This window comes from Phalacrocorax carbo, chromosome 4 (genome assembly GCF_963921805.1).
Source record: "Phalacrocorax carbo chromosome 4, bPhaCar2.1, whole genome shotgun sequence".
Taxonomy (NCBI): Eukaryota; Metazoa; Chordata; class Aves; order Suliformes; family Phalacrocoracidae; genus Phalacrocorax; species Phalacrocorax carbo.
Window position 1 is genome coordinate 69,233,630 of NC_087516.1, and position 12,300 is coordinate 69,245,929.

Consider the following 12,300-nt stretch of genomic DNA (forward strand, 5'->3'; position numbering starts at 1 on the left):
ATGAAGGCTGTAGCCCTCTTCATTTGTCTTGTAGGATCAGCTTTTGCTATTCCAGTAAGTCCTCATCATACTGTTATTACTAGGCACTTAATTTCCCATTCTGTGAAATTTCCCATTCTGTGAATACTCTATGTTATCCCATTGGCCTATACAATATTTTTACTTACATGCAGATATTATATTAAAATATATATTAATTATAATTATATATATAATATATATAATATATTAATTATAATTATATTAAAATATATATTTTCTATTCTAGACCCATCCCTTAAGCTACAAACTGGGAACCCATGGACAGAAAACTCCAGGAAAGGTACTCTTCTTGCTCTTTAAACATTAAGAGGCAATCTATATTATTCATCTCAAATAAAAAAAGCACATTAGCACATATGTAGCAGTTGGCAAATTGATTTAGGTTAAATAAATGTAAGCTCCCTCATCCCAAGAATTAGTACTAACCCTCTCATGACTCACATATTACCTAGCTAGAAACAGAACAGGACAAAATCTTCACTTTTAAGTTTCACTTATTTGAAAAAAAATTACCTTAAATGAATCCCCACTTGTAACCATTACACTCATATTTGTACAAACAACAAGCTCCACTGACAGTCGAACTTGTGGTTATCACTGCTCCAGTAAACAAGGAGGACGGAATCCTCAATTTATCACACCAAATGATCTTATGCAGTCTCAAACATGTAAGAATTTTAGCCACCATATGTCTCATTATTCACAATAGAGACCATTAGATACAGCTCATCTTGGAAAAGTACACCATGGCTGACAAGTCAGAGAGACAGCCTTGATGGCAGAGACAGATAAGTTCAGCAGCCCTATGCCATAAATCCATGCTAACAACAGAAATCACAATTTTGCATTCATGGTTGACCCAAATTAAAACTCCTTTTTATTGCACCATTCTGGCATTCTGGTGAGCATTAGTGGTTCAGACACAATGGACCTTGGCTCCAAGTCAAGGAATGTTTTGGAACAACTAAATTCAGAACATGCCGCCCTGTAGTAAGAAATGTGAAATCCTAACTCTTATGCTAACATTTTTTCTTAATTATTAATTACATCCCACTCTGTACAGCTTTCAGATGCGTTTAATGTCAATCTGGATGGTGCTCTGCATTATGACAGCCAAAAAATCAACTTTTCTTACTGAAGTATCCGGCAGAACAAATTATGGTATAAACACGAGTTTGCAGCCTACAGCTGTCTCCCAGAAACAACTCATACAGAACTCATACACTTGCATCAAAACAAAACATTGCAATACCCGATGAATCATCAGTTCCAAGTGATTATGCAACATCTATCGAAGGCCAGTTGTCCCCTAACAGTAGCTAATTACAGCTACATTGACTGAAATTTGCCATCATATTAACAGACCCAAGTATCGCCACAAGCAATTGAGTTCTAAAAGTTTATTTTATCCTGGGGACAAAGGTATAACAAAAAGCAGCAGCTGAAAGCCACATCCAGAAAGACCGTGGCACATAATGAGGATTCCTGTCAAGACATGAGCCACATTTTTCATGCTGCTTCAAATACACACACCCATAATAGACAATTTTAATGTCTGTTTTGTCTTTTACCTTCTAACTCTATAGAACTGGAATCCTTTCACAGAGACTACTTTTTACTTAAGCTTAAAGACATATAATAAGTTGTGCCCTGCAGTGCCCAAAAACACAAATGAAAACACTGTGTTCTTGAAACTTAATCTTCAAATGCTTTAACGTCAGCTTGAGATGCTTGGTAACACATAGATAACTTCAAGAAATGTGCATTTAGCCTGGAAAAGCTCTTCACTGAATTTGTTAGATTTGAGCAAACATACATTCTTTCCCTGAAAAAGTCAGAGTTGGAAATGACATTAATATTGCCTAGTACTTTTCCTGCATCAGCAAGTACACTAAGCAGAAGACAAAACTTGTAAAACATTCAGATACCACCTTGACATTAGGAAATAGAATATAGCTGATCTGCCAAGAGCCAAATTAATATTTCTAATCCTACCATTTTTTAATGTTTGTATAAATATTTATTAGTGGAGTGTGTGTTTCCAAGCAGTCATGACTCTGCCCACACTAAAGGAAATGCTATTCCAGCAAGTTGGCCACTGAGACGGTCTCATCTTCATAAATAAATCCCCCCAAAAGCTTTAAGGAAAATCAGCATCAGGTGCTATATTGTAGTAAGCAATATGCAACACTGAACACTGAAGGTGTTGTTCAGAAATACATCAGATGTTGCTGCTATTGGAAGTGCCTGTACTCACCCAGCAGCTGCCAGCAGCTGAAAGGCAATTGCTGCAGCAAGCGCTAACAGTCATTTTAGTATTTGCTTTCTCCTCAAGCATTTATACCTTTTCCACTGAAGTTACTAGTTTTGCTATTGGCTTGACAGCATGCAAAAAAAAGAAAGCCACTCAAACACCTACAACTCCTGCTAGTGAGCTTATGATACAGTAGTTGCCACCAAATACAATAGTTCCTGATGAATTCAGCTAGGAAGCAATGATGTATCAGACTCAAAGTAGATGACTACGTTGATTATTAAACAGTTAAGATCCAGTACACTCCTCACAACACCTTGTGAAAGGTGCTCTCTCTCCCACTGGCCCTCTTTTCCCAGGCCTCCCATTTATCTGTGTAGGAAGATGAGTATCACATCCCCCTTCTCTGAGGTAAGTGATAATTACTGCAGCCTACAAGTGCCTGAAGTTATGACACTAAATTACTAATTAAGCATTTTGAGATTTCACAAGACACCCATATACATCTATCTCCTATGAGACCTTAAACAGAGTTGCAAAGACTTCTTCAGGAACTCCAACAACAAAAGAAGGGTCAAATAAATTTGCTGCAAAATGGAAATGACATCAGCTGTGAATTTCATGCTCTGGGCCAGCTCAAGAGGAGCATTTACAAAGAAATCACAGTGTCATGCTTTGAAATACAAGGCAAAAATAACATTGCATTGACTTCTAAAAAAATTTAAGATTTATTAATCTACTTGGGTTTTCTTTTTTGTCTTTTTTTTTTTAAGACTGAAGATATTAAACCTGAAGCCCCAAAGGAAGAGAATGCAGGGTATGTAGCTATGGGTGATTTGCTGCCCAGTCACAAAAATGTAAAATCAGAGGTATCAGTACCAAAGACTGAGCACAGGGATGAACCCCAGACCACTAGAAAACAAGGAAGAACTGGTAGTGAGCATCAAGTAAAAAATAGCCTAAAAAGCATCAATTTCCTTGTGCTGCACAATAAATCAGGTTTGGCTTCTGATAATGACGACAGTGACTCTGGAAGCAGCAGCAGAGAACAGTCCAGCTCTGAGCATTACCAGTTCAGCAGGCATGAGAAACACAGCAATACGGCCAATCAACATGTTCTGGTCAATGCAGAAAATCCAGTGGATGCTCTCCGCCTTGATCGTGAGCATAACACGTGGAAATATAATAAAAATACAATCGGCCTATCTGAAAAAAACAGTGAAAGTGATGAAGAAGGTGTGGAAAAAGAGGATGAAGAATGGAGTGTAGTAACTGATTACAGAGATCACCAGACAAATCAAGGTATCCAATAAAAAAGACAGCAAAATGAAAATAGTATGCAATCTGATGAAATCCTGAGAGATTCCAGCCAACCAATCTGGATAACCAAGAGACAGGGTGAGAAATTTGAACTAGAGAAAGAAGAAAGGAAGAACAGCCAGAAGCAGTCCTATAAAGAAGAAATCCCTCTCTCTCAGAAAACCCATAACAAAGATCAGGATGACAAACAGAAAAGCCAAGAGACAAAAGACAATATTCAAGTTAACTATCAGAGTGATCACAACACAGTGGTGAAGAGACAAGATATAGAGGACAGTAATGCTGCTGATGATGGTCGTGACAGTGGTGATGTTGATGGCGAGGAAGCTCTCAGCAATACCTGGAAAGAAGCAGCCTATGAGGAAGAGGAGAGAATGCAGAGTAATGACCACGAGAGCACCAGTACTGTGCACAAAGGGGGAGGAACCACCAAAGGTGACACTGCAGTTCACAGAGAGACTTAGGATTACCAAGATGTCAAGATTAAAGCCCTTATTCACTCTGAACAAGATGATTATGATCATGAGCCACCTAACTCTGACAGTGAGCAACAACTGGAAATGAGCAGTTCTGTTCAGAGCATGAATTCAATGGAAAGTGAAGATGAGGTAAATTCTCTTTAAAATAAAGTCGGAATACTAGAAAAAGGGGTGGGGGGAACCACTCCCAAATTTAAATTCCTGATGACTGAAAGGATATTTTGTGGGAAAACAGGTGCAATAATTCATCAGTATGCAGAAGTCTCATCTCCCCTTTTATTCACTATTCATCTGGTTCATGCTGTGTCATTTCACATATAACCTTTAGATGAATTGTACCAGAAAGCAAGCGAGCACAGCTCATGTAAGAGCTCCAGGCCCAATGGGCTGTGTAATGAAATGTACAAATGAATACGGATACACAGCCACAAAATCTAGACCCCAGTCTCAGGCCAGCTAGGAAAGCCTGTTCACTCCTCTCACCCAAGGATTTTAAACACTACCATATCAAAGTTTAGAAAGGCAGGGTTAGAGGCCCCGTAACAATTACCACCCTAGAAGCTATGGCACTTTCACACAAGATGAAGGATGGGGCTCTGTCCCTTCAGATAAAGGAGGATGTTGCACCTAGATGTACTGTACCCTGGTCAGCCATTTGATAACCAGTGGACTGTCAGGGGTGTTCTTCTAATGAAAGGAGTTTTCCTGTGGCTGTTAAATAAGGATCTGTAATATTAAAAAAAAAAAGATAGCAGGCATCAATTTGAAAGATGGTAGGCACCTCCCCACAGCAAAGGTCAGAACTGATGACACATCCTTCCCTTCTCCTCCTGCTTCATGTGTCTGGCCTGGCAGCTCACGCTGCTACTGCTCCCAGGCACTATTGAGAGGCAGTTCATACTCGCTGACCTGGAGGGCCCCAGTGCAGACTAAGACTTGAAGCACCAATTCTGCCAACCTCCAGGCACTCTGTTGCTGTATGTCAAAGTACTGCAGAACGTCCAGGTGCTCAAGCCTTACTGAGCTTGTTTCTCTCTCTCCACCTCCTACTTTCTTTCCAAATAACAGAGCACCTTAACACTACCAGAGGCTTTAAGCCCTTCTCATGCATTTTGCATAGCAACCTCTTTCTGCTGCAAGCAGAGCAAACTGTGCCTCAGTCAGCTCTATATTTGTATCTGAAAAAAATTTGCCCAAGTATTTTTTTCTTCCTGAGTTTTATCACAACTTCTGCTTATGTCTCTGTGACCGTACAGGTTAAGACTACAGGCAGTTCCTATGGTGAGATCGAAAGTGCAAACAACAGGAGTGAGAAGGGTCTCCTGGGTAAGCCACAAGCAATGCCATCATGTAACTGCTAACTCTCTGTGGCTGGGGAATCTGCTGGCCTGCATTTCTTTTCTGCCTTTGGCAGCAAAGGCAGCAAGCACAACTGAACTGTGCTTGTGCATAATCCTGCATTGCAGTTATGTTCCCAGAGAATCCCTTCCATACACCCCTGGATTTACTAATTTGTGAAAAACTTTTGTAGACAGTGCACAAATTTTTTGTCAGTTTTACAGGAATGGGAATATCCTTGCATTGAAACTGTTCAGTTTCAGAACAGCAGATTGAATTCCATTAGGAGTGGGACAAATGCCAATGCTGGATTCAGCAAGGACAGATGGGATATGTTTCACCAAAGGAAGCTGGAAGTGAATGTCAGTCCCCATAGAAGAAATAGCTTTTTCTGAGAAATTTATTTCCCCATCCAATTTAAACCTGGGACTGCTAGAAGTCTCACAAAAATCCTCGTTTAAAGTTCAGCTTGCTTTATTCAATACAAGATCCAGCTACATTTTAACAAACTTACAAAAAGCATTTGACATCTTGGTGAGTCTCAGGCTGTACTTTGATTGTCAGTAGTATCTGACAGAAACACTTGGCTTTATCCCATCCCCTCTAACATCCCTCCTTCTTGCTGTGATTGCTAGAACCATGTAGGAACTTCCACTGCAAAAGAGGTAAAGTCTGCCGTGTGGACAAACAAGGGAAACCCACCTGTATTTGCCAAGATCCTACTGCTTGCCCTTCCACCAAAGACTATGAGCACGTAAGTATTTCACTCAGTGTATAGCATGGGGAAAAGCTAACAAAATGTTTACAAGATAACATATTCCCCTGCTATTATTTAGAATAATTCTATCCTAAAGAACATGCAAGTGGGTTTGGGTGAGTCCAGTAATTGTAAAGTATAAAGTACCCAAACCCACTGACTATAGCTTGAGAATAGTATGAACACATGTGGCTACATAATACATAAAGTGATTTGCTTCACTTAGTCTCTCAGGGATCATACCTGTCACTAAAGGTTCTCTTTATCCATTTGATGTTTTAGAGCATATATTGCATACTAGTACGTATCTAGTATAATAATCCTGTACCATCTCAGAAACTATAATACTAGCACACAAAAATAAATTCAAGTGTCTTGAAACTGTGTGTTTAAGTCAGACAACTAATCCTTATGTAGGCATATAACAACTACAATTTTCAGTACTTCTGATCACATGTATTCCCTGGGTGTATTCCTAACTTCGATACCATATGGTTTGGGTTTTTTTATTGTAATGCCTATACGAGTGACCAGATTTTTTCTCAACAAAGTGGTGGGGGTGGTTTTGTTTTTTACTCCTCCTCTAGGTTTGTGGTACGGATAATAAGACTTATGATGGAACATGTCAACTCTTTGGCACCAAATGTCAACTTGAAGGGACAAAAAAAGGACGCCAGCTGCACCTAGACTATATGGGCTCCTGCAAATGTAAGGCTTGTTTTTCTACTTAGAATTCATCTAGGTATAAAGAGCCAGTAGCCTTACCCACCAGCTAGCCCTAAATTATCTGCTTTCTTCTTGTGCTGTCCCTCTTCTGTATCAATTATCTGCTAATAAAGACCATCAAAAACTAAAGATGTCTAAAAAGTAACTTTTTCTATGATTAAGGGTATTAAGCATCTGAATCCGAAAGAATCCCTCCTGTGCTTATATCAGTTTGTTGTCAACCCTGCCTTTCCCCTGCACTGTCTTGTAGATATAGCATCTGAAGATATTTAATACCTTGACCAAGAAACCTGTATTTACAGCCAGTTAATAAATTAAATGGGAAGTAATTTAAAAAAAACCCAAACAACAGAAAAGCTACTTAGATGCCAAATGCAGAAGTCAGGATCTAAAAGCCAGAACTCATTTCCGAACTCTTCAATTGCTGCATCCCCTGGGAGGAAAGTTCACTCTCAGCCAGAGTATTTCTTTCCTGTCAAGAAATCTCCTTCCATGCAACTGGCTGACAACAGTTTCACTGCACAACTCTGCTCAGAAACTGCACAGATATATAAAGGTTGTGGTGTGCACAACTGGTTAAGCATGTGCACCAAAGAATCATAGATTTATAACTGAGCCCATTAGTTGCACTCCCAATTTTATGTATTAACAGCTCCATCAATTTTAAGCTTAACTGGAAGTAAGTTTGCTAGTGAGAATCAAATTAACTTGGCTCAGAAATGCTCGAATGGGGACTTAACAGATCACTTGTTAACAAAAGCTTTCCTGTTTGGCACAGACATCCCCTACTGTACTGATCATGAAGTGGATCAGTTCCCCCTCCGGATGCGAGACTGGCTCAAAAACATTCCTATGTAATATTATGAACATGATCTGGATACTTTTGGATTTCTAACTGAAAAGGAATGGAGTAAGGTCAGCAATCCTTTTCAAAAAAGACAATGCAGTTACATTGTTAGAGTCAGGCTAACCATGTGAAAAACAGTGATTCACATCCTCTGAGTTCTCCCATTTCTTATGAACATTCCCTTTCTGGTCAAGGCAATTTAGACTCAATAGATTCGTAAGTTACAAAATACACTTACGTGTCCCCTTGCACTCATTTAAGCTTGAGACACATTTCTGCTATGAATGTTCCTTTTGTCCAAGCAAATGCAAGCCAAGTGTATTACTCTGAAATCAGTTTCTACAGACAAGAGGCAGAAAAGTCAGAATTAGTGCACACCTAGATAAACATCCTTTGCTTGAGAAGACAAAAAAGAGCTTCTGTTCAGGGAAGTGCTTTGTGACAAACCTCTTGGAAAGATCAACTGATACGTAGGTAAGGATGACCCAATTCATTAAGTCAATGCCATTTTCCAAAGGACTTGAGGAAACTAAGCAGCCGTAAGATGGAAGGTCTGGGTATGGATAACTAACTAAAAGCCAGAATTATAGGGAACAGCCAGCCAAGAGCCCACCTGTAGAGTCCCACAAGTTGAAAGGACTTGTGCCATTCAGCTATTATTAAGTGACCCGGAAGAGGAAGGTAGGTGACAAAGTCTGCTGACAACTTCAAAGGAAGGAAGGACGGACTTGGATTCACTATGAAGAAAACTGCTCCAGGATCTCATGAGACTGAGCGACTGGGCAGTCACACAGCAGGATTTGAGACAGAATTACAATAGAGAGTTTAGGGACCCTCATGGGGGTGGGGATCCCTCCCTTGGACTGTCCAAAAGTAGCTCCTTTTCTGTTTTTGAGTCACACCTTGTACTTGGCCATCAATACAGAAGTACCTGAAAATGGACTCAACAGTTAGGAGTATCATTCGCACTTTTTAATCCAGCCACATACACTGTCCATCTACATGATATTCAAGGGCTATAACATAACACAAGCCTAATGCTCAGTTTTATTCTACCATCCAGCAGACCTGCAGCATCACGCTACATGAGCTTAAAATGGAGTAAGCATCTATTACCATTGGGCCTTTTTTTTTTTTAGAGGATTAATGTCAAGTGAATTAGTGACAGTAGCTTGTTTTTGAAGATATAAATGCCATACCTGCCTAAAAAGCCATAACTGTTAGAAAAATAGTTTAACTAAGACCTGGGCTGCTTTAATTCTGGAGTAGGAGGTGCATGCAGTAGGTCACAACAGGTTTATACAAAATATGATTGAGCAACACTAAAGACTACTTACAGTAACTATGAGGTACATCAACCTACCTGAGATGTCTCATACGAAATGGTACAAATTAGACGATTTCTGAGATAGCTTATTTCACACCAAAAGCTGAGTTGCTTGCCTCAGGACAGAAGATCAACAAATGTAGTAAAATTGGTTTCATCTGCTACCAACCTGAGGCTATTGCCCTACCTAGCTGAGTCTGACTATTAGGCCACAGGAATTTCACTTCCTTTCTAGTTACTACCAAAGCTGACATGGACAGCAACGAAAATCATCTAGACTACTTAAGGCAAGCTTTTCATGCTGTGTATGGACACAAACACTAAGACTCATTTTCCTAGTGGTTTTTTATCAAGTTTCATTTCTCCAAACCACCTCCTGCTGGATGGTTTTCTTCTGGACAGATCTTCACCCCTAAATAAAAAATGTCAATTTCTCTGTGTTCAGGTCAAAAAAATCTACCAGAATGACAAGCGCCTCATGTCTGGTGACCACACATTTGAGCTGCTCCTGCATGACTTTGAGAAAAATTATCACATGTATGTGTATCCTGTGCACTGGCAGTTTCACCAGCTTGATCAGCACCCTGTTGACAGGTAAAAAAAAAAATTCTTTGCAGGTTCGGTTCCAATTTGCTGTTTAAGCTTAGGCTGTTTTACTTTTCTAAACCACTTGAAGGATTCTCTACATACAGAACCAGTCCCTGAACTGTTAAAAGCCAGTATCCCCGCCTTTCTAAAGAGGCATTCATCTCTAACACAGAACTTCTCTCATTGTTTTGCTGGAGTGATGTCTTGGGTCAGAACCTGCTATTCTTTTGCCTTTCATAATCATCATGTATCACACCTTAAGCTCTACAGCATCTTCATATCTACTGATGCCCTGATCCTGGAAGACAGCAAGGCTCATGAGATCCTGTTATTACTGAAGCTAAGATCAACAGACTAAGCAAAAAAGGTAGAGGCTTCTCAGCAATAATTCACTAGTGAGGTACCCATAGTTTTCAAATAATACTACAGAAGTCTCTCAGTTTAAGGAGCAGATACGGTAGACAGCACCAGTGTCACAGTTCAGAGGAAGCCCCCAGCTTCTGAGAATGTGACCCACATTTCAGGCTTTTAGTCATAACACTTGGTGGTGGGATCCATATTTCAAGGCTTCAGGCCCTCAATACCTCATGCTGACATCACACCTACTGTCCTAGAATATAGCTAAGTACTTTTGCAGGCTTGATGTCCTGAAGATTAATGGCAAAACTCCACAACTGATGAGTTGTGAACAAGTCACAGTAATACTTGTTCTAGAAAAAAACGTTAGTGAACAAATAGCTGTTAAAACGTTTTAGTTTAACAGGTATTATGCATCATTGTAATGACCTGGGACAGATTCACTACAGAAGCACCACAACAGAACCCACTCGGGCACCTGTCAAAGCCACCATTGTAATCTTCTAGCAGCATAGATCATCTTTGATGATCCCGACGATTTATTAATGGAATACAGCTCTACGTAATTGCTCTTCCTTTCAGATTATTAACACACTCTGAGCTTGTGCCTTTGAGAGCCTCGCTTGTTCCCATGGAACACTGCATAACCCGTTTTTTCCAAGAATGTGATGGAGACCAAGACAAACTCATTGCTTTGAAGGAATGGTGCCACTGCTTTGGGATTAAGGAAGGTAAGCCTAAAAGAACAGGCAGATGTACAGGACAAAAATGTTGCTATCAAGACTAGGCACCTTCTCAGACCACAACATACAGGAAAGAAATTATAGCCAGAAGCTCATGGCTACTGTGCACAGAGGCAAATGGAACAGTAAAAAGACTACAAAAGATGCAAGGTTCTGAATTGTTTCATAAAGACAGGAAAAAGTTATCTTTTCCATGAGGAAAAATTTGGGAGGTAGTTTGTACCAAACATCAAATCATTCCTGTGTGGTGTCTGAATGTATACATTCTCCATGTCTGTCTCTCAAGAAACACTATCCTATCCTTCAGTGCCAAAGGAAAGGTAAAGTGAGCTTGTACTTTTAAACCAGTGGCCAAAGCATATTGATTGAAAATGCACTTGAAGATCTCAAGCCAAGTAGGGAAAACAACCAAATTCTCTCACTGATCAAGTAACTAAGCTCACCTCTAGATTACTACATACAACACAAATGCTGTCATCAAGCTGTAGTTGCAGGCCAAACAGTCTATTTTACCTAATGCATCAGATGCAACACATGCTCAGATGGTGCCCACCAGACTGCATGCATCAGGAGGCTCAGGCAGAGACAGGGACAGTTTCTGAATCCAAAATGGGCTAGCCATATGTCTGATTCAGGTCAATTCACACAGCGACTTCTCTAGGAAAGTGAAAAGCTAGGTACTATTGTGCTGGTCATGCCTCTAGAATTAGGCAACAGCTGAGCAGAAGCTGTCATGATAGCAATTTGAGATTTACATGACTACATTCGATCTAAGGCATTCTTTCACAATCTACCTTCTTGTGATCTATCCCTGAGTGACAGCTGAACAATACTGCCAATCACTAAAGAAGGATAGCAGCAGCACAGGTTAATCCTAGAACAGAAGGCATTTGGCTAAACACGCAGACTGAAGAAATGTGTTCAAAATCCTACTAGCAACTCCCTAATTTTAAGTGGAGGCTGATTCTGGTCAGAGCTCAGACATCCAGAGCCTTCACTCCAGAATTTTTCCAGCTCTTCTGATGACAATTTACCAGTCACAAATAGTGTGTAGAAGTAAGCTACGAGGAGTTATCATAACACACACGTACTACTGCCAATGACTGTTCCTCCAAAAAGGGGTTTAGGGTCAGTCATTTGCGAAGAGAGGGGTGGAGGGGATTCTTGGCTCACAAACAGATCAAGAGGACCTAACACCAGAAACAAGAAAGCACCTATCAAGAAGGGTCTAAATGAATGGCTCCTGAATATGATAGCAGGAACCATACTTGGTTTTTGCTAGGGATAGCATTCCCCTACATGAGCTCTCTGAACTTTAGTGTATCACTTTCTTTGATAGTGATGTCTCTTTGGCATCAAACGTTAATAACATTTTCTTCTTTTCTGTTGCAGAAGACATAAATGAAAATCTCCTGTTCTGAACCTGGCTGAACAGAATCACGGTGCTGCACTAAATGCTTCATTGATAGTTTCTCCCATAAGCTTGACTTGTCACCCCCTTCACATTCTGTAACATCACACA

The 12,300-nt window shown here is 40.1% G+C and overlaps 1 protein-coding gene across 1 annotated transcript; it reads left to right on the forward strand.

Annotated features, from left to right (window-relative positions):
* SPARCL1 (SPARC like 1) lies at window positions 1–12,199 on the forward strand. The gene is given in 10 exon segments (XM_064450826.1): window positions 1–54; window positions 269–322; window positions 3,070–4,224; window positions 5,352–5,445; window positions 6,069–6,187; window positions 6,778–6,898; window positions 7,695–7,831; window positions 9,536–9,684; window positions 10,618–10,766; window positions 12,171–12,199. Coding segments are annotated over 10 exon segments (2,061 nt in total).
* Window positions 12,200–12,300: the final 101 nt, after the last annotated feature.